This window comes from Rattus norvegicus, chromosome 11 (assembly GCF_036323735.1).
Source record: "Rattus norvegicus strain BN/NHsdMcwi chromosome 11, GRCr8, whole genome shotgun sequence".
Classification (NCBI taxonomy): Eukaryota; Metazoa; Chordata; class Mammalia; order Rodentia; family Muridae; genus Rattus; species Rattus norvegicus.
The window spans coordinates 58,207,886-58,231,377 of NC_086029.1; the positions used below are offsets into that span (position 1 = coordinate 58,207,886).

The 23,492-nt window shown below is 42.4% G+C and overlaps 1 protein-coding gene and 1 pseudogene across 6 annotated transcripts in view; one reads left to right on the forward strand and one right to left on the reverse strand.

Moving 5' to 3' along the window:
• The window catches only part of Nxpe3 (neurexophilin and PC-esterase domain family, member 3), a 50,789-nt gene that overhangs the window by 11,935 nt on the left and 15,362 nt on the right, over window positions 1–23,492 (forward strand). For 5 of the 6 annotated variants that reach the window (XM_006248252.5, XM_039088623.2, XM_006248253.5 and 2 more), the window contains one exon: window positions 18,209–18,963. In XM_006248252.5, coding sequence (XP_006248314.1) covers window positions 18,209–18,963 — 755 coding nt within the window. Of the gene's footprint in view, window positions 1–19; window positions 9,461–18,208; window positions 18,964–23,492 lie in introns of those variants that run through there. The other variant, XM_063270764.1, reaches the window with a different exon arrangement.
• Window positions 14,696–15,348, reverse strand: Ap3s1-ps1 (adaptor related protein complex 3 subunit sigma 1, pseudogene 1; annotated as a pseudogene).

A 23,492-nucleotide genomic window follows, 5' to 3' on the forward strand; every position in this document is an offset into this window, starting at 1 on the left:
TTCTATGAGGCTTTTTGTTGTTGAAATCTAGCTTTAATCTGAGGTGATCTGATAGGATGCAGGGGGTTATTTAAATTTTTTGTATCTGCTGAGATTTACTTTGTGACTTAGTATGTGATCGATTTTAGAGAATGTTTGCTGAGGTGCTGAGAAGAAGGTATTATTTTCTTTTGTATCTGGGTGAAATAATTCTGCTGGTAATCTATTAGGTCCATTCGGTTTCTCACATCTGTTAGCTCCAATATTTCTTTGTTTCGTTTTTGTCTGCATGACCTGTCCTTTGGTGAGAGTGAGTCATTGAAGTTGTCTACTATCAATGTGTGAGAGTCGATGTGCGATTTAAGCTTTAATGTTTCCTTTATGAACACAGGAGCCCTTGCATATATGTTAGGAACTGAAACATCATCTTGGTAGACTTTTTTTCTTTTTTGATGAGTGTGATGTGTCTTTCCCTGTCTCCTTTTTGAATTTTGGATTAGGTCTAGTGTTACTTATGTTGATTCGGTCTCCAAAATTACATGGAATTTGTGCGTCTACAATCAGATGCTGAGGGCCCATGCCCCGAGCTGGTTTGATTGGTAAATAAAGTTGCTGGCAGCCAGTGACTGGGCAGGAAGACAGAGGCGAGACTTTTAGGATTTCCAGGGAAGGAACACAGGAGAGAGAGAGAGAGAGAGAGAGAGAGAGAGAGAGAGAGAGAGAGAGAGAGAGAGAGAGAGAGAGAGAGAGAGAGACCAAGCCATGGAAGGAGAAGGCCTGAGAAGTGTAAGACAGATAGATAGACTGCCAGCATGTATGAGTCAGAGACGGTGGCCCAGGAGGGTTGCAGACCTGGGTCTGGGGCAGCCACGATAGCATATAGGTTTTAGTAATTAGTAATTCAGGAATATCAGAGGGGAGAGCGTGCTAGCCATGTGTAGAATTGAAGTGGTCCAACCACTGCTAAGATATATTAAATATAAGGCTGTGTGTGTGTGTGTGTGTGTGTGTGTGTGTGTGTGTGTGTGTGTGTTTCTCTTTTGGCTTTGCTTGGGTGAGATTATCTATTTTCTGTGTTTTTATGTGTAACCTTCTTCGGTTGGAGTTTTCCTTCTAATACCTTCTGTAGGGCTGGATTTACAGACAGACATTGTTTAAATTTGACTTTGTCATGGAATATCCTGTTTTCTCCATCCATGGTGACTGAGCATTTTGCTGGAGATACCTGTTCTGGTATCTGTTGTCCCTTAGAATCCTCAGGATATCTGTCCAGGTCCTTAGGGCTTCTGAGAAGTTGAGAAGTCTCATAGGTCTGCCTTATATATGTTACTTGGCCTTTCAGCTTTTAGTATTCTTTCTTTGTTCTGAATGTTTAGTGTTTCGAACATTATGTAGTGGAGGGGATTTTCTTTTTTTGGTCCAGTTTATTCAGTATTCTGTAAGCTTCTTGTAGTTTTCTTTTAGGCATCACCTTGTTTAGATTAGGAACTTTTTTCTACGATTTTATTGCAAATATTTTCTTGGCCTTTGAGATGGGTTCTTCTCCTTTTTCTGTTCCTATTATTCTTAGGTTTGGTCTTTTCATAGCGGCCCTGCTTTCCTGGATGTTTTGTGTCAGGCAGTTTTTAGATTCAACATTTTCTTTAACCAATGTCATCGCATTGTGGCTTCAACACCTGAGATTCTCTTTTCTGTCTTTGGTATTCTGTTGGTGATACCGTGTTGGTGGTTCCTGTTCACTAACCTAGATTTCCTCCATTTCTGGAGTTCCTTTAATTTTGTTTTTTCTTTATCGATTCTGTTTCCATTTTCAGGTCTTGAGCAGCTTGATTCATTCCCTTCCTATCTTTGTTTTTTTCTTGGCTTCCTTTAGGGGATTTGTTCAATTCCTCCAATTTTTTTTATTTGTCTTTCCCTCCATTTCTTTAAGGAATTGATAATGAATTATTCCTAATATGAATGTGAACAATGAATTAATCTGGTGTCTGTATTTTTTTCTTTTTACCTTATGATAGTCTCCAATAACTGCCCAGAGAAACCGAGATTTCTTTAAAACTGCATCTCAATAGCTGAGCAATGCAATGATCTGTCCTTACCTTTATGTTAATCTGGCTACCCCCCAGCCTCATCCCACGATACTTGCATATTATTATCGATCTGGCTCTTCAGACCCCCGCCCCCCTTTCGTGGCTCCAATTCCTCCATCCTCCAGGCACTTTGCACTTCTCTCCCCCTCTGACTAGTGGACATCCTACCTTATCCTCCATTGTGCCCAGCCATTGGCTAACCAGCATTTATTGACAAGGCAGGGAATAAATGATAAGAACTATTTACACAAACTCGAGACAGGAGATTCTTGGTATAAGCAATGCCATGCCTGGATTGAAACAAGGTAGGAGGGCAGAGAAATCAGCATTTGAGTAACCCAAGGGTAGACTTTATGCAGCATACAAAACATTGTGCCTACAAAGGATTTTTCACTTCTTTAAGGACCTCTGTTATTTTCGTAAAGTTGGTTTTAAGGTCATTTTCTTGTGCTTCAGCTGTGTTGGAATATTCAGGGTTTGCTGTAGTAGAATGTCTGGATTCTGGTGGTACCGCCTGGATGTTGTTGAGTCTGTTCTTATACTGCCATCTAGCCATCTGGGTTTGAAGTAATTATAGGTCTAGGTACTGACTTCTGAGTTCCTCTTCATTGGATGGGTACTTTGTTCTTTGGTTTCTATTTCCTGTTTGGTTTTCTGGCCAGAGTGACCTGTGGTTGAGTAGTGGGTCTTCACCTGAGTTGGTGGCCATATTTCTAGTGACTGGAGTGGTCTCTGGTCCAGCCAGGCATCCTCCTCTGGAGTTTGGGGACTGGTGTTTTGGTGGCTGGCAGCCTCTGGTAGAGCAGAGGACTTCTGCTGGAGTTCATGTGATGTGTTTGTTAACAATGATGAGCAGTGTACACACATTATTAGCCAATGTCCATTTTTTTCCTGTCAGATTATATATGTCTTTTTTCAAATTTCATTTTATTTTAAAATTTTATTTGTATGGGAGTTTTGCTTGTATATATGTTTGTATTGTGTGTGCTCTTGGAAGCCAGAAGAGGGTGATGGATCCCTAGGGACTGGGGTAATAGATGGCGGTGGGCCACAGTTCGGGTACTGAGAATTGGACCTGAGTCCTCTGGAATAGCAGCCAATGCCCTTGATTGTTGAGCCGTCTTTTCAGCCTAGGCTGTACTCTCTGTTATATAACCCTATTGGTTCTGGCAAGTGGTGGGTTCATCATTCAGAGTATGGTAAAGAGTTTTACTGACCTAAACATGCTCAGTGGTTTGTATTTTATTCTGTCCTCTCTCTCTTGAGCACTAGACGACTGGTCCTTTGTTGCCTTCCTAATATTCCTTTTCCAGGATGTCACGAGATTGGAATAATGCAACGTGCAGCCTTTCAGATTCTTTTCTTCCTTTAAATACTTTAAAGTGGTTATTCTACCGTCTTTTTGCTTGCATTATTTCTGATGGCAAAATGAAATGAGATTTCTTTTGTTTCGTTTTTCTAAAGCAACAAGTGTTTGTTTCTCATGGTTTTAGGAGCCAGAAGTTCATACTCAAGTTATCAGCCAATTCAGGGCCAGATGAGGGCCCCCTTTCTAACTTGCAGTGGGCCACCTTTTTTCTGTCCACACAGGGTAGAGAGACTCTCCTCCTCCCTCTTCTCTTCTTGCTTCTCCTCTTCTTCCTCTTCTTTTTTTTAAAGACAGGACTTAACTGTAGCCCAGGAGAGCTTGTCCTTCTTAATGATCAAATAGGGCACTGATGTCATAGTATGTTGACATACTGTGGCAGAACTGTGCCTACACTCATGTTATGTCGTGTTATGTTATGTAATGTAATGTTATGTTGTGTTATGTTATGTTGTGTTGTGTTATGTTATGTTGTGTTATGTTATGTTGTGTTGTGTTATGTTGTTATGTAATGTAATGTAATGTTATGTTATGTTGTATTGTGTTATGTTATGTTATGTTGTGTTGGGTTGTGTCGTGTTATGTTATGTAATGTTATGTTATGTTGTGTTGTGTTATGTTATGTTGTGTTGTGCTGTGTTGTGTCATGTTATGTTATGTTGTGTTATTATGTTGTAGATGCTGTCCTTACCATACACCTGATGGAATGTCAGCCTGAAGATGAAACGGGAGATATGCTTGGTCTTGTGGGCTTTGTTGGTTTCTACTTTCTTCCCAGTCTTGATCCGTTGTAGCTTTGTTGGAATTTCAGTAGTACCTCTGAAGATTTCGTGGTAATGGCTAGACCAGAAATCAAGGTCTTCTTTGGCCTCCCCAATCCCAGTATTATATTGAAGCCCTGACCTCCCATGTGATGACATTTGGGGCGGGACACTGAGAAGAAAGGTAACGCTCTTTTGAAAAAGGAAAAGAGAATAGTTATGGAGTGGGTGAGCCTATAAACTGCACCCCTCTATAAATTGGGAAGAGGAAAATTCCCAGAAATGCCTATCCTCTGATCTCAACGTAAACTTCCAGAGCTTTAGGGAGATAGGTGCCTATTGAGTCTGTGTCATTTTGTTACTGCAGCTCACAAAAGTAGAGTCCTTCCTGGGCCCAGATCAGTGACATTACATGGGGCAATGGGTAACTTGTTGACCAGTAGCACATTCCTGATTTCAATGAGACCTTCTGTGGTCAACCTGGTAAGAGCATAGTTATTACTGTGAATGGTTTTTGTTCTAGTCCTCTGCCCAGTGTTAAGATGACATGTCTATTAAGACTTCTGTGGGGCTGGAAAGATGGCTCAGCGGTTAAGAGCACTGACTGCTCTTCCAGAGGTCCTGAGTTCAATTCCCAGCAACCACACTGTGGCTCACAACCATCTCTAATGGGATCTGATACCCTCTTCTGGTGTGTCTGAAGACAGTGACAGTGTACTTATATAAATAAAATAAAATAAAATAAAATAAAATAAAATAAAATAAAATAAAATGACTTCTGTTCAGTCTACCCCATAGCTGTGAATATGAGGTTTACTAGTCTAGCTGGTGGGAGCAAGCTTTGTTTCTGGTCCTATGTGAGCTCAGGTTAGTAGTCTCCACCATGCCTTTATGTGCTTCTTTGTGCAGCCCTGATCGGTTGGTCTGTTTGTCTGTCTGTCTGTCTGTCTGTCTGTCTTTCTTTCTTCCTTTCTTTCCTTCTTTCTTTCTTTCCTTTTTTCTTTCCTTCTTTCCTTCCTTTCCTCCCTCCCTCCCTTCCTTTCTTCCTTTCTTGTTTTCCAGACAGAGTTTCTCTGTGTAGCCCTGGTTGTCCTGGAACTTTCTGTGTAGATCAGGCTGGCCTCAAACTTAGAGATCCTCCTGCCTCTGCCTCCTGAGTGTTGGGACTAAATTCATGCACCACCACTGTCCAGTGGCATTGCAGTTTCTTATATGTGATCTTTAGTACTCTGCTGGATACTCCTGTCTTTGGATGGCATGTTTGTCTTTCTGAAACTATTACTTTGTTTTAGAAATTCTGGTCATCTGGCCTCAAGTTGTGTGTGTGTGTGTGTGTGTGTGTGTGTGTGTGTACATGCGTGTGCATTTGCATGTGTGTATGGGGTTGGTGAACAACTTTTGGGAGCCCGTTTTCTACTTTGTTTCAAGGTAGGGTCTCCCCTGCTTCTGTCCCTCTCTCTACGCCTGGGTAGCTGGCTGACGAGCTTGTGGAAGATTTTTTCTTTCTCCCGTTCCATCTCACCATGGTGAGTTCCCAGTTACTATCACTCCATCGTCTCCACATCTCACATCTTCAATCCCATCTCTTTGACTTAGGCATTTTCACCCTATTCCTCCTCCTCCTGTGACAGCCTGGAACCTCTCAAGCAGTAAACAAAAAGCGAGGATCACGCTACTTCTTTACAGTCCTATATTCGATGCCCAGGAAAGCCATAATTTATTGTATCTGGGCTCTGTTGTTTAAAGTTGCTTCAGATGGGAAGCTCAGTCTGTTAACTGTTTCTAATAGTTTGGAGACAGAAGTCCGAGAAACTTGAATCAGAGGAGGGAAGAAATAAGACTGGAGAAGAAGAGGCAAGAGCAGCATAGAACACAGATGGAGTACAACCCAGGGAGGGATGGGTGCCTGTCTCTTGTGGGTGTTCTTGTTATTTGCTCACTAGTGATATAGTGGGAGCCATATGCCTTTCTGTCATGGATGTGGTAATGCAGAGGTCTGTGCCCCTGAAGAGTCGGGTACTCGGGAGTTCTTGCTTACTGAACAGTAGAGGGTGCCAAGGTGGATGGAGGATGGGATCCAGAAGGTTAGTGTTTAGAAGACTGAAAGATGAGATCGTGGGATGGAGCCCATCCTGCAGGACTACAGAGAGGAACAGATTTCAACACTTTCGTGTAGGTGTGCTTGCGCCTGTGCGAGTTTTAACTACATCAAACAGCATGAACAAAATAATAGAGAAATGCATGGTCCTGGAGAGATGAGGAAGAGAGGAGAGAGAGAGAGAGAGAGAGAGAGAGAGAGAGAGAAGGAGAGAGACAGCCAGGTAAGCAGATTGATAAGGTTATTGTAGGCAGGAAAAAGTGTTAGGAAAGTCCCTTTATAGGCAGGAATAAGTGTTAGGAAAGTCTTGCATTCTTGGAAACTTCTGGGCTGAGTGCTAGTTAGAAGCTCTAATTATCTGAGTAACTAGCTCTGAATGTTAATGAAGAAAGGAGGTGCCCGTAAGTGGTGATGAAAGACAGTTCCCATGCTGGAAACAATAAGGGAGCATTTGCTGGAGTCTGGTAAATTATTTCCTTTTGAAGGAAGAGGTCCCAGGGTCCCAGACGAGAATTGCTGTGAATTTTAAACGCTTCTGTCTCTCCTGATGAGTGTGGGGTGAGATGGCAAAGGCGCTGAAGTCTGGCAGTCTTCCAACCCTTAATCCCTTTTCCATTCTGTGTTTCTGACCCTATGATCTTCATGCAGTTAGCATATTTAATAACTATATAAAATGTGCAGACTCAATTTTAATTAAAAAGTAATGCGAGGTGGTATAGACAGGGTCCCTGAGGAAAGACTGCACGGAAGTTGGCTGGTAGTGGTGCACACCTTTGATCCCAGCACTTGGGAGGCGGTGGTTGGCAGGTCTCTGAGTTTGAGGCCAGCCTCAAGCATAGTGAGTTCCAAGTCAGCCAAAGCTACACAGAGGAACCCTGTCTTGAAAAACCAAACCCCCTGTTCCCCAAAGTGCAGGGAGACTTATTTCTCTGGTAAACTCATTTGAGTATGGCCTATTTATAGATATTTTATATAGTTTTACAATATCAACCATATGGCTTTAGTTTTTTAGTTTCTTATTTGCTTACAAAGCATTAGATTTTATTATGGCATTTTCTAAATGGTATTGATTCAGCTGTTATTTTTCTCCCATTTCTCCATCCCCACACTCTCCGTTGGTCCTTCATTTCCCCACTGGGCTTCCATCTGCTTTCACGTCCCCGGAGCCTCTTGCTCTCTGGTGTCTAGATCCACTTTCACAACCCCTTTTTTTTGCATACATACAAATACTAAAAACTTTAGCACCTGCATATGAGAGAGAATATGTGAGTTTTGCTTTTCTGAGACTGGGTTGTCTTGCTCGATATAGTGTATTCCACTTGCGTTTTTTTTCAAGAGATTTTACTTCTTTTAAAATTAAGTGTGTACGTGTGTGTCTGGGTATTTGTACGTGTGAGTCCAGGAGGTATTGGATGCCTCTGAAGCTAGAATTACAGGATGTTGTGAGCTGCCCAATGTGGGTTCTTCTAAGAATTGAACTTGGATCCTTTTAACTTTTTCCGCTCCAATTTCATTTCTCTTAAAACCCGAGTAAACTTCAGTTGCATGCATTTGTTATATTTTTCATATCAGTTCATCAGTTGACGGGCAGTAGGGACATCTAACTAGCTCCAGTTTCTTGCTATCATGATAATGTAGCAATAGACATGGTATGCTATAAAGTTCTCCTTTGATCATGGGGCAGAGTGGGGTAGCAGAGGCATTTGATAATTCTCTCTCTTCTTTTTAGTGTAGAGGAATATCCACACCAATTTCCGTAGCACTCGTATTAACTTACGTTCCACTCACTGGCAGTGGTAGGGCTCCTGTCCCTCCACATCCTTACAGTGTTTCTCATCATTTGTTTTTTCATTATAGCCTTTCTGACCGGAGTGAGTTAGAATCTCAAAGTAGTTTTAATACCCAATAGTGAAGGATGTTGAGCATTTAAAAACACAAAAACCAAAACCAAACCAAACCAAAACCAACCCAACATAACGATAATGACAATAACAACAACAACAACAAGCCCCACAAAAACCCCAAACTGGCTATATGTGTTTCTTCTTTTATTTTTATTCCTCTTCTTAATAAATTTCATTAGCTTTGTGCTTTTGGAGTTCAGGTTTCGCAGGTCTTTATCTATTCTACACCTCAGCTCTCTGAAGTATAGATATCAGAGATTTTTCTCCCATCTCATGGACGCTGTCCGTTACTCTGCTAATAGTTTCCTTTGTTGTGCATGAACTTTTACATTCATTGTGATTCCATTTGTTGATTCTTGGGACTGGTTTCTAAGCTCTCGTGCCTTTATCAATAACCTCAAATGTATTATTACCTTGACTTTCAGTGATTCCCATTTTAAAGGATGATCTTTGATTATTTTGAATTGATCGTTTTGTACAGGAGAGATATGTAGGTCTGAGTTCATTCTTCTGCGAGTGCATATCCATTCAGCTTTGCTGGCACCACTTATTGAACAGGCTGCCCTTCCCCCAAGTGTCTGTTCTTGATGCCTTTGTCCAAAAAAAAGTCATAGCAATGTAGGTTTGTTCTGGGTCCTCTATCCTATTGCACTGGTCTACATGCCTGATTTTGTCACTGTCACTTGGTAGTGTTTTTTGAGGTTAGGTGTTGTGGTCCTCCAGTAGAGTTCTTTCTGTGTTAGGCTGCTTTGGCTCTATGTGGTACAATACTAGTATACTGTGGCTTTTGACTGCAAGTCAAGACATTTGATTTAAAGCAGCTATAATATTAAGGGATATTATTCACCTGGAAGTTTGTAGATAGGTTGGACATAGTTCAGTTGGGTTCAAGCTCCTTCTCTTGTTTAGCTTGGCTTTCTTTTGGGTGTTAGCTTTTATGCATGGCACCCCCCCCCTTCATGGGTAGATAGGCACAAGGACTATTTAAATGATGGTATGGTGCTTCCTTATACATGTCCAGACAGCATGTCTAGACTCCAGCAGTGTCCTCCTATCGTCATGCTCATCGCTGGACATAAATATCCCTGCATCAGTCAGATCCACTGAGTGTGAACATACCAGTGAACAGCTTTGCCATTATCCAGCAGACAAGGAGTCAGATAGCTGTGAGCAGTTACCCAGTGTTTTCACTAACCCATAACTTATTGATGGACTGAAGAAACAGCCTCTGCTTGGTCCTGAGTATAAAGACGACGGATCTGAAGGTACTGGGAGAGAGCTGCCACCTGTTAAAAGAAAGCAAACTGCTTATTTCTTCCTTTACTTTTATTTTTAAGACAGGGTCTTGCTGGTTTGCTCATGGTGACCTCAAACTGGCCACACTCCTATGCTAGCCATCCAAGTGCTGGGATTGTAGGTATACAAAACTGTACAGCTGGGTTGCAAGTTAACCTTTTTTCCTTCTCTACATTTGCCAAAAAAAAAAAAAAAAAAAAAAAAGCTAGATGGCTTAGCACTTAGTAATTCCTATACTTGGTTGGCAGGCCTGTGAGCTGATCTTAGCTAGTTGTTGTGGCTACATGTGGGACAGTAGAGACACCAAGAGAGGAAGAGAGTAGAGGGAAAGGAAGAATAGGGTATATATCATGCATGGTTTGGATCTTAGTGTCTCACCAACTGAAAAGGAAAAGCGAGGCAGAGACAGTTCCTCAAAGGTATTCTGTAGCGAGGGGAATTTTTCAGGGCCAGTTTTGGTTTTCCCCACGACGCTTCTTTTTTAACTATATTTTTATTATTTCAAACAATTTTAAAATTTAAATATATTTTGATAATATTTTCCCTACTATGAAATCCTTCCAGATCCTCCCCCTTCCCTACTCACCCAATTTCAAGTTCTTTCTTAACAAAACAACAAACAAAACCCAATACAATAACAACCCCACCAAAAGCAAAAAAGGAAAACCACACTCAAAGTGGAAAAACACCACCACCACCATCAAAAAAAAAAAAAAAAAAAGGTCCCCAAACACCACTAAATTGTAACCAAAGAAAAGCACACATGTATGCATGCAAAAATCTCTGGAGTCTATCATATGGTAGTCAACTACTAGTGAACTTGAGGTCAGTCCTGGAGGGGTTGATATACCCAGTGTTACCACATTGGAAAAAAACAGACGTTTTTCTCTCCCAGCAGGTTTAAGTGATAGTTCAGTTGTTGACCTTTACCCTAATGGGTAGGTTTTCATCCATCCATCCACCCATCCGTCTGTCCATCCATCTGTCTGTCCATCTGTCCATTCATCTATCCATCCATCCATTTATCCATTCTTTTTCTTAAAAAATAAGATATAACAACATAAATAGTAAGGTAGAACAGAAACTATCACATTAAAGTTGGACAAGACAAAACAACAGAAGAAAAAGTGCCCAAGAGAAGGCACAGGAATTGGAGACCTACACAGAGGACCTGGTGCAGACCTGTGTGAGCCTTGTGCTTGGTACTTCAGTCTCTGTGAGTTCATATGAGCTTTGCTATGTTGATTTAGAGGGCCTTGTTTTCTTGGTGGCCTCCATCTCCTTTGGCTCTCATACTCTTTCTGCCTCCTTTTCCATGGGGTGTTTCCTGAGCTCTGAGGGGAGGGATTTGATGGAGACATCTCACGTAGAGCTGTTTTTTTCAGTCTCTATGTGTTGTTATGTCTCGCTATGGTCTCTGTATTTGTTCCTGTTTGCTGCAGGAAGAAGCTTCTCTGATGATGGATGAGCAAGGGACTGATCCATGAGTATAGCAAAATACTATCTGTTGCAGTGAATATTAAAAATACCCACAAACCCAGGGAAAATATACGTTTGTGTGCACTCTGTCTGTCGCTACAGACTTCTATTTTTCCCTGTACTAGTTGTGACCTTCGAGCAGGAACACCCCCCCCCCCCCGTGGTGTTTCTTTTAAGGTTCCTGCTTTTGGGCCATCATGTGACTAATCCTGGCGCCAGCCCTCTCTCACTTAGAAAAATAAAACTCAACTCTAACTCTCAGACTGATAATCTAAATTTTTAGTGGATCCTTGCCACACTTTGGGCGCCACCTTTTGCAGTAAGTATTAAAAATATCCACAAACCCTCACTAGCTGGCATCGTAGTCAGGGTATTTTCATCTCAGTCAGCAAAGTGTCTCACCTGCTAAGCTCCCAATCTCTATCCCACACTGCTGCCAGCTACAGTCTGAGCCTGGCAGCAACCTCTCCATCCATATAGCTCCCTAGGCAGGTTGCTGCCACACCAGTTTCAACCAGAGACCACCTATCTCGCGGCTCTCTTACTGCAGACTCTGCTCACATTCCCAGCAACCGCCCCCTAATGGTTATAGTATCAACTCCCAGCAACCTTTTAAAATCAAAACTCCAGATGTTTGTAATTTAGCAATCAGATTTATAACTTAGATTCTTATTCCACAAAACGTCCACACAATGAACTCACAACCAATTGATAATGATATAACCTGCCCACCTAGATAAGATAAATTGACCTATGAAAATCCATCCCTTAAGGAATATAACTAACTACCTGTGGCCACTTAAGGCCACACGGATCTGGGTCGTCCTTCTCTGCCTTCATCTTAGTTCTTCTCCCTTTCTCCTCTCTCTCCCCTTACCAAAACTCCCTCCCTGCCCCCTTTCTCACTGTCCAATCACAGGCCCTGCACCATCCTGTGCAGGCCCTCACCTGCATAAAGACAACAGTCTACAACTATCAGGAGTAATTTTATCTCTACCCCTCCTCCCCTTCAGACCAATATTATTTGGTTTTGCTTTAGGTCACCGAACTCTCTACTCTCGTGTTCTTGGGCTTCATCTTGTGGTGTGGGTTGTAAGTCAAATCAGACTTTGGTTGGTTACTCCCACAAGCTTTGGCCACCATTGCTCTAACATATCTTGCAGGTAGGACACAATTGTAGATCAGAGGGTTTATGGAGGGCAAAGTGTTCTCTTTTGAGAGTATGCAGAGTATGATCTTGTATCACAGACGCTGGAACATAAGGGTGAAGACTCTATGTAGCTACCAGCTCAACATTTCAACCTTCAGTGAGTTGTGCAGGTGTTATCTTCAACAGTGGGGCCTTTCTGTTTCGTTTTTGTTTGTTTGTTGAAGAGCAACTTATGGTCTTGGCAATAGCCTGAATTGTTTGGAGGTTTCTGTGGGGCCTCTTTGACCAACAACTCAATTAGAGGTAGCCAAATCCCAGTATTAGAAGCTGCATTTGGTGACAAGAAATGGCCAGTTGGGGTTCTGTCTCCTGTATTATTTGGCAATTTCATTTAGATAACCTTCATATAAGTATATATATATATATATATATTTTTTTTTTTTTTTTAATTCTTTTTTTCGGAGCTGGGGACCAAACCCAGAGCCTTGCGCTTCCTAGGCAAGCGCTCTACCACTGAGCTAAATCCCCAACTTCATAAGTATATATTTTAGAAGTCCTCCATCTTTTTTGCTCTTACACTCTTTCTGCCTCTTTCTTTGAGTTCCCTGAGCTCTGATGGGAGGGACTCGATAGAGACAGCTTATTTAGAGCTCTGTGTTCCAAGGTCTCTTTCTCTCTGCATGATGTCTGGGTGGGTCTTTGTATTTGTTCCCAAATTTTGCAGGAGAAAACCTCTTTGATGATGGCTGAATAAGGTGATATGTGAGTATAGCAGAATGTCATTAGGAATCATTTTATCACTACTTCTCTCCCCTCACCCCCTCTGCCCTTTTGACCTGTAGTATTTACTTTACCCTAGGTCTCTGGGCTATCTTGTCTCTGGATTTTGATCACCCAAGAACTGGTTTTAACTCATGGAGTGGACCTTAAGTCAAGTCAGACATGAGTTGCTTACTTGCATAAGCTTTCTGCCACCATTGTCCTAGCATATCTTGCAATCAGGACAGCATTGTAGCTCAAAGGCTCTGTCTTAGTAGGGCTGTGAAGAGACACCATGACCAAGATGACTCTTATAAAGGACAACATTTAATTGGGACTGGCTTACAGGTTAGAGGTTCAGTCTATTATCATCATGGAAGGAAGCATGGCAGCATCTAGGCAGGCATGGTGCTGGAGAAGGAGCCAAGAGTTCTGCATCTTGATGCTAAGGCAGTTAGGAGAAGACTGCATCTCACACAGTGGGCAGAATTTCAAAACCCACCCCCACAGCGATGGACTTCCACCTACAAGGCCACACCTATGCCATCAAGACCACACTTCCTAATAGTGCCGCTTCCCATGAGCCAAGCATATTCAAATCACCACAGGTTCTGTAACTGGGTTGGTGTTTACTTTTTTTGGGGGGGTGGGGACGGTAGCCTTTAGAGACCCTTACTATAGCAAAGATACTAGATCATAGGCCTGAAAGTTCCATGTAGGTACCAGCTCAATTTCTCCAAGTTCAGTGACTTGTGTGGGTGTTGTCTTAAACAATGGGACCTTGTCAGTTTTTGGAGAGCAACCTATTATCTTGGTAAAAGCCTGGGTTGTTTGGGGATTTCCAGGAATCCCTTTGGCCAACAGTTAAATTGAATGTAACCCAGTTCTATTAATGGAAACTTTGTTTAGTGATGAGATATGTCCAGTTGGGACTCTGTTCCCTTTATTATTTGGAGACTTCATTAGGATAATCTTTATTTCGCTTCATTAGATTTTTCCATACCTAACCTTCAATGCCCCTCTTAGCTGTCTTTCCCCGTGTTCTCTTCCTCAACTCCATCTGCCCTCCTCCCTACTTGGTCCTTTTGTTCCCTCCCTATTGCAGAATATTCGATGGCACCGTGAACCCTGTGACCGTGTTATTTAGTGAGTCGTATGGCTCAGCTCTAGCACACACCTTTAATCCAAGAACTTTCTGTTTATTGTACACATAATTAAATCAAATCAATGATAGGTCAAGAGGTGGAGAAAGCAACCAGTTGACAGGGAGTGGAAAAAACCATAGAGAGTAAGAGGAAGTCAGGAGGACAGATAGAGAGACACACGGGAAGTATGAGGGAGGGGCATTTAGTTTGAGGGGTTTTGAGACAGTACGGAGAAGGCGAACTCCCCTTTTGGGGGTGGGGCAGCATTGGCTGTGGAGGAAGGTCAGCTGGTTGGTTTCTCTGCCTCACTGAACTAACAGGTTTTCACCCTAGCATCTGGCTCCTGAGTTTTCATTGGTAAAATCAAGCGATTGAGATTTTGTTAAAAACAACACCTCCCTTTAACTCCCAGGCCACTTATAAAATCTGTTCTATTTTCCCCTCTGAGGGGGATCCATGTGTTCTTCCTACTCCCATTCTGTATACCTAACTTCTACTGGTGTATGGACTGTAGCTTGGTTGTCGTTTATTTAATACCTAATATCTGTATATAAATGAATACCAACCCCACATATCTTTCTGGGTCTGGGTTACCTCGCTCAGGATGATTTTTTTTTCTAGTTCCATCCATTTGCTTACAAATTTCATGATGTCATTTTTTTAATGGCTGATTAATATTCCATTACAAAATTCATATTCTTTACAGCTGACACATCATGGGCTGGAGTGTTTACTAACTCAGCCTCATATTGGTCCGACTTATTTTGTGCATCAATTTGCATAACAACCTCATTCATATTGGTCTCCAACTCCAACCCCATTCCCCCATCGCTAATTCTCCAAGAATATTGGGAATCTTGTGTACATGGAATATCAAATCCAGTTTGCAGGCATTTTCAAAACATTTGTGTAGTATCTAGTATTTGAATTAGATCTAAAAACACCAGGTTCACTTTCTGAGGAGCCCACATAGAAGACAAAATCTAGTGTAGCACAATGTCTATAAACCAGTTTGTCAGATCCTCCAGCTGAAAGTTCTCTCGGGGAATTACGAACATTTGCTGTGGTTTAGACACCGAGTGGAAAGTCCCCCTTGATGTGCTGCTGAGAATCCTCACTCTAGGGCTGGCAGAACTTGGAAGTCCACAGCTTCCCCTTGGTGTTGAAGATGAGGATGACCTTGATCTTGGCTATACTGGGCAGGGCAGCCGACTGCCGATGGGGCCAGGGTGACCGTGGGCTGGGGTTGGGATGGAGGCGGGCATGCAAGCCTTACCTCTGGCCCAGTGAGGATTGAGCTTGTCTCCCCTGCTTCACTCCCCATCTGCCCCTTGATTTTTAGGTCAAAACAATAGCGAGTCTGTCTCCCTTGGCTGCAGAAAGACACTGCGGCGTTGAAGCTGAGCCAAGGACATGGGTGTCCTGTGTCTCTCTGTACAGGATAAAATCCTGTAGCATTTTTCTCATAAAAAGGAAACCATTAGTGAGAAGTAGTTGTCCAAATAACATCTCAAATTGATTTAAGTCTACTGTTTGAGGACTGTGGTCCTTTGGGCTATTAGAGAGACATACAAATCATTTTAACCTCTGGCTATAGTGTCCTATTGGGGTGTTTATGACAATGGAAGCGCTAAAATTAACCTCATTCTTTTTTAACTGTCGAGCCCATTGAGGATCTGGACCATAAGGGGTCGGTCACCCTTCCTCAAGCCTTCCTTTGCTCAGTTGTTTCGAGAATGAATCAAAGACCCCGCTTGACCATGGGTCATTTGGAAGCATCGAGGGCGTTCTTTAAATCTGTATGTTGACCCTCTTCAGTGTTGACTCGACACTGACTAGAATCCACCCAGTGAGGTCTCTATGGCTTCATCAAGGAAGAGGACAGGTGACCTGGCATGGATACAGGATATTTTGAGAGCTGTCCCTCAGTACCCTGGGACCGTGTCAGTCACACCAGTCTGGTCCTTTTAACTGCTATGTAATGTTTGGGTAAAAACCGAGCCCCTTCAGATGATCCTGATGAGACATACATTTGTGTTCTTTAAGTCGGTTCCCGTGACTGATAACTAAGGGCAGATGCTCTGATTTAAGAGAGGACTGATACCAATGTATTGAATTTTGATCTTAGAAATGTTTTATATCATACAGATATCCTCTCCAGGTGTTGTCATTTACATGCCTGTGTAACTCGCTCAGACCTCCATAACTTATATACAATTCCCAGTTTTCTTTCCCATTTTGAAAACACCCAGCCACCTTAGTCTTTATATACAGATGCTCCTTTATTAAAAAAATTTTTTATTTTTATTCTCCCCCTATCTTACTTGCTCTCCCCCTTATTGGCCATTTACTTTCTTTCTTAATACCACGGTATGTAGTAACAGTAACAGATAATGTTCTTTCACAATTACATAGACAGAGATAATGGCATGGATGCATAAAGGCAGATGGAGCACATGAAAATCAACTCCCTGGAGTTTCTTTAAATAATCCTGGGGATGCCTAAGGAAGGCAGGAAGTGATCTCCTAGGAGCAAGCTTCAGGTGTAGGTGTCCTGGATGGCCCTATCACACCCCATGTTTTCATCCTAGAAAGCCCTCTTGTGAAACCCCGTGCCACATGCGAATAGGCTTGGGAAGGGATACTGTTCTTCTGATACTGGGATTTGCTCTCAAACCTGTGGTAGTAACTTGTGCTTTTCCAGTGTTACCCAATGGGATGATCAGCCTTGGAACCTGGTGTTGCCAGTGTTAGCAAACAAGAGCTCTGTGCGTCCTCAGTATGATCTTTAGCTTCCTGGAGATTATGATATGATTAGCACCGCACTAAAAAAGTGTCTTAATTTCATGTATCTGTGTGTGTGTGTGCTGGCTGCTATGTGCATTTGCAGGAATTGGGTTTCTTCTTCTACCATGTAGGTTCTGAGGATCGAACTCAGTTCATCAGGCTTGTTGGCAACACCCTTACCCCGCGATGCTTCCCAGTGGCCAGGGTAACGTCTTTTGGTATTTTAGTGGCCACAAGCTAATGCCATAGTGTCGTGGGTTGCCCTCAATCCCAATATCATAAATTGTCATAATGTGTAGCTCTCACGACATTCCTCTGCATCCACACCAGTCCCGCCGTCTTCTGTGAGTTCCGACCACTAGCCTTGCTTGCCTCTGTGCAAAAGCAGCTTTGGGCATTGGGAGGGAGCAAGGGAGCACAAACCACTTTCATAATCTCATTTTACAGCAGCGGCAGGCAGTGTTGGTCAGAGCCTCAGGTGCTGACACACTTTACCCACTGTGCAGGTCCCCAAAGCTTCCCCACAGCCCACATGTGTGCGTGTCCACAGGTCAGAGCGGCCATCAGGGGCATGGAGACTTAGTTGTTTAATTTAAAATTTTATTTTATTGTTTTAGGCTTTTGTGGTGTTAAGCATTGAAGTGGGGACCTCGGGCATTTCGAGGCAAGCGCTGCGCCCACTGAGCTGCATGAACTCTTGCTTAAATCTCCAGTGTGAGAGGTCTAGCGTTCTTGTTGTGTTTGGTGCTGCTTCTCTTCAAAATCCTATTTTTTCTTTTTTTTTCTTTCTCTGATTTTTTTCTTTTCTTTCTTTCTTTCTTTTTCTTTTAATTAAAAAAAATTTAACTTGTGTTGCAGTTGCTGAATTGTAGACACGCTGAGCTTGGGGACAGGAGCCGTGCTCTGTGTCCTAGCAGGACAATCGGTAGCATTTGTGTGTGGGAAGAGCCAAGGACGTTGTGTTTACCTGAGCCCTTGGGTGAGCACAACGCCCCTGATGTGGGCTTCTTTAGTACTTGTTGGTTCTTATGGCTGGAACAGATGGAGGTGGGGGTTTCACCTTTCCCAGGTAGGTTTAGAGTTTGGAAGAGTAGTTTCTTATCTGATGAATTCTAACCGACTTATTTATTTTTTTTAAACGATTCCTTTCTCCATTCCATGGTAGAAGCTCAAGGAGGTTTTTCTCTGATAATTTACGGTAGAAACCCACATACAGCTGCTAGAGGTAACCTCTTTATGAATTTTCTGTTAATCTTATTCTTTTACCATCACTGTGAGACTTGCAGACTGTGGTTGGCGATCCGTGTTGATTTTATACAAGTTTAAACGGAAACAGAGATTCGTTTGCCTAATATTCAGAGCATTGTAGCAATGGTTTCTGTTGTCTTTCTCTTTAGTACTTGGACCATGAGACGATATCAGAGACATTCATCGACAGCAGCGGACAGTATATTTCCTCGCAGGCGACAGGCTTCAGTCGGAATGCATACTGTGGCTATGAGCACCAGACGCTGTCCAGTCAGGAACGCTTAGAGGAGGATGCCTTACTTGCTGCCTCAAAGTGGAAGGTGCCGGATGTGGATCTGGTCCCGTTTGTGAAGAGCACCGACCCCTCCTCCAGCTACTTTGTCATCTTGAATTCTGCAGCCTTCTTCAGGGTGGGAAGCCAGCTGGAGGTGCTGGTTCATGTGCAAGATTTTCGAGGGAAGCCCAAGAAGTATGGAGGAGACTACCTGCAGGCCAGAATACACTCGCCTGAGCTGCAGGCTGGGGCCGTGGGCCGAGTGGTAGACTACCAGAATGGATTTTACAAGGTGTTTTTTACTTTGCTCTGGCCAGGCAGGGTTAGAGTGTCCATATCTCTGGTTCACCCCAGTGAAGGGATCAGAGTTCTTCAGCGCCTGCAGGAAGAGAAACCAGACAGGGTCTATTTCAAGAGTCTCTTCCGATCGGGAAGGATCTCTGAAACAATGAAGTGCAATGTGTGTCTTCCTGGAAGCCTTCCCCTGTGCAACTTTACAGACCGTTACACCGGAGAGCCCTGGTTCTGCTTCAAACCAAAGAAACTCCCCTGCAGCAGCAGAATCAACCACTTCAAGGGCGGATACACGAAGGGCCTTCTCACTGCTGCCGAAAGTGCTTTCTTTCAGAGGTATGGCCTTCTTGCTTCTTTCTAGCGGGTAATGATCCTTCCCACCGTCTTTGCCGCATCCAGGAGCCTCTTGTAAGTATTCATTTCTTGTCTGTCTGAATCTGGCCCTGATCAGAAACGGTATTGAGTAAGAAAACAGACAGATGTGTACTTTTGTCTAGTGTTTTAAAAGTGAAATTTAGTGCTTGTTCAACTTAATTTTTTTTTTCTTTTTTTCAGAGCTGGGGACTGAACCCAGGGCCTTGTGCTTACTAGGCAAGCGCTCTACCACTGAGCTAAATCCCCAACCCCTCCTCAACCCCCCTTTTTACCCTTTCAATTTTTGTTCTTACTCAGCTTTGTTTTATGTTAGAAATACTACCATGTTTATTGCTACATAGGCAAGCTACCTATGCACACAAAAGGTAAAAAAAAAAAAAAGTCCAAGAATAGCAGGAAATGGCTGAGCTGCAAGTCTGACACTCGAGTTCAGTCCTTGCATCCACATAAAAAGCCTGCTGCAGCACAAATCTGTAACCCCAGTACTCCTATGGCAAGATGGGAGGCAGAAATATGAGAACAATCTAGAAGCTTGCAGACCAGCACACTTGGAGTATGCAGCATGGCCAAAATGAGAGGCCCCGCCTTCACAGGGTAGAGGGCAAAGACCAACTCAAAAGTAGTTCTCTGACTCCAGACAACCCCCCTCCTCTCCATGCCATCTATGTATCCAACGCCCTGCCTCCCACTCCAGAAATGAGGTCTTGAAGTCTAGTCATTGGTGCTTGAGGGTCCTGTGAAGCTAAGCTTTTGAAGAGAGAGCAGATCAGCTTTTAAATACCAAAAATGTTAATCTATAGTAAGCCTATGGATATGACAGTATTACTGTTCACTTAGGAAGCAGGAGAACCAAGCTGTCCCAGAGCAAACCCTCTATTTTAACAGCTGTTGAAAGCATTACTATATTGTTACTATATTGTTGCTGAGATATCTATTTTGAACATAAACACAGGACATTTTCAGCACAACGTCAGTATATGGGCAATGGGCAGAATGACGGTATAGAGTCAGTCTGAGTTGAAGTTTGTGTTTTCTTCACTTTAGGGATAAAAAGTGGGGAAACATGCTGGATAGAAGAAATTATTTCTACTGTTATATTGTAGTGGGATAACTATGGCTGACAATAGCTAATTGAAGATGTAAAAAAAAAAATACTAGAGTGGACTTTGAATGTTTCCATCATGAACAAGTGGTATATTTTCAACGATAAGTCAATTTCTTGTTGTGCCTTGTAGATGTTTATAATTACTTAGTAACCCCCCTAAAAAAAATCAAAGAAGAAATGACATTACAAAACTACCTGGTCAAAAAAGCACAATTATTTTGAAAATATACATTTAAATATAAATGTGTATTTAAAATGTTTTTAAAGACCTGCTTTCTGTGAATGGCATTTTGCCTGCATGCATGCGTGTGCACCAGGTACATGCTGGGTGTCTGCAGAGGTCAGAAGAGGGCGACAGATCCCTGAACACAGTTCTCAGATGATTGTGAGCCACCATGTGGGTGCCGGGAGTCAAACCCAGGTCCCCTGCAAGAGCAGCAAGTGTTCTTAACCACAGAGCCTCTCTCCAGCCTTTATAAGTATTTTCATTTTTAAATTGAAAATTTAAATTTCAAACCAAAATATTTTGATGATATTCTTTCTTCTTCCCCACTCCTTTCTGGATCTTCCCCTAGAAATATTTTTACTTGTAAAAACTGTGGTGGAGAACTATTTTTGTTGAGTAAAGTTAGAAATCCTGAAGTGTTAATTTTATGGTCTCTCATTTTGGTAGAAGAAATGTTATTTTGTAGCATCGTTGGAGCTTCTCAAATTTCCCAAACTGGTTTTCCTCTCTCCACAAGTCTTTTTTTTTTTTTTTTAAACAAATGTTCATTTATTATATATGAGTACACTGTAGCTGTCTTCAGATACACCAGAAGAGGGCATCAAATCTCTTTACAGATGGTTGTGAGCCACCATGTGGTTGCTGGGAATTGAACTCAGGACCTCTGGAAGAGCAGTCGGGTGCTCTTAACCGCTGAGCCATCTCTCCAGCCCTCTTCACAAGTCTTTATGCTGTGAACTCATGCCATGCATTGATTCATCGGCCCAGCAGAGGGAGCCCATTCAATGCAGTTACTGGATAGTTCTCTAGAAGATCAGTATTTTGTTATCACTGAATAAAAACTGAAACTGAAACTAAAGAAAAAAAACTATCATAAATCTAAATGTTTATTCATATTTACTTATTTATTTTTAAGACGCACTATATAAACCTAGACTGGCAAGAAAATCCATCTTGCCAACATAGCCTAGCAAATGATGAAAATTACAGGCGTGTGACATGCCAAGCTCCAAGGGTTTAGGTTTATTTCTTTTAATTTTTAAATTAAATTTATTAAAAACTATATGTGTGTACTGTATTTACATATTTTAAATCTTGTGTGTAGACCCAAAGCTGCTATTTTTTTTTTAAGATTTATTCATTTATTATATAAGTACACTGTAGCTGTCTTCAGACACACCAGAAGAGGGCATCAGATCTCAATACAGATAGTTATGAGCCACCATGTGGTTGCTGGGAATTGAACTCAGGACCTCTGGAAGAGCAGTCGGGTGCTCTTAACCTCTGAGCCATCTCTCCAGCCCAGCCTGCTATTTTTTAATGAGTAAGAGCAGACTGTTTAATTTCTATGAACTTATATGTGGAGGTTATCTAGTTGCCTCTTTCTGGAGTTTTGTCGTCAGTCTGTCTTATGAATCTCCTATGAAGAAGAAGGGAGAGAAAGAGGAGGAGGAAGAATCTTTGTTCTTTGCCCTTAGGAGAGAGAAAATGGTGGTCTTGGGAAGGACTCTCCCTTAAAGATTCTATTATATGGGCGGGAATTTCAAAATGACATTCTCACTGAGAACTTCTCTTTTTATTTTAACATGATCTATGTTTTTTCCCTCTAGGCATCACGGCTCATACTGTAACCCAAACCCAGGAGGCCAGGGCAAGAGGTTGGGAGTTCAAGGGTAGCCTGGCCTCAAACAGGATAGGATAACACACAACAGAGAAAGGGGAGGGGCGGATAGCTCAGTCTGTAGAGTGATTGCTGGCACACATGAGGATCCAGGTTAGGTCTCTAGAACGCACCAGATATCTGAGTGTGGTGGTGAGAGTGTGCAATCCCAGTGTGGGGATGGCACAGACAAGCTCTGGGGCTCTCAAGCCAGCCAGTCTAGTCTACCTGGTAAGCTCCAGGATGGTGAGAAATCCTATCAGAAGCTGTTCTCTGGCTTTCCTGCCATACATGTATGCGTGCATACCTGCAGTCATACATAAACACATAAACACAACCAACCAAACCAACCAATCAAAAAGTAGGCAGTCAATACCTTCTCCCAACTGCTTTGGGAATACTTTGATGTTACCACCACCTACCCACCTTCTTTTTAGATTCTCTGTTGTTAGTATCTTCCATATTTGTTTTTCTCTAGAGCATGGATTTTGTCCAGCATGTACTCTTAAGACAGTTATCACAGTTGGGACATTTGTCATTGATACAGCACTAAGTACAGTGTGATGGTTTGCATATGCTTGGCTCAGGGAGCGGCACTATTAGAAGGTGTGGCCTTGTTGGAGGAAGCCTGTCACTGTGGGGTGGTCTTGGAGACCCTCCTCCTAGTTCTTCCTAGGATGTTGAGGCTGTTCTTGGCTTCCCTCGGGTGAAGATATAGAACTCAGCTCCTTCTGTACCATACCTGCCTGGATGCTGCCATAATCCGGCCTTGTGATAATGGACTGAACCTCTGAACCTGTAAGCCAGCCCCAATTGCATGTTGTCCTTTATAAGACTTACATTGGTCATGGTGTCTGTTCACAGCAATAAGACCCTGGCTAAGATACCCAGTGACCCTAGTTCATGTTTACATTTCCCCAGTAAGTACCCTCTGTTAATTTAACCTGTGACCATATTCTATACCATCTAAGTTAGGGTTTTATTCCTATGAAGCAACTCCATGACCACAGCAACACTTATAGGGAAAACATTTAATTGAGTCTGGCTTACGGTGTCAGAGGTTTAGTCCATTATCATCAAGGTGGGAAGCATGGAATGGTGCAGGCAGATGTGATGTTAGAGAAGGAGCTGAGAGTTCTACATCTTGATCCACAGGCCCAGGAGACTGGGTAACTTGAGCCTATGAGACCCCACTTACTACAACAACTTACAACAAGGCCATACCTACTCCAAAAAAGGCCACACCTTCTAATCATACCACTTTCTGTGGGCCAAGCATTCAAACTCAGGAGTCTATGAGGAGGGGTGGGAGTGGGTTATTCCTATTCAAACCACTGCAATACTGTGTTCCCTTTTAAATCTAGGGAGGCTCTTCATCTCTTTAGCTTTTCATGATATGGACAATTTCAATACTGATATTGTGTAAAATGTCTTTTACGTTAGATTTGCTTTGTCATCATATCACTAAATTGAGGTTAAGTGTTTTTGAAGGAAAATCA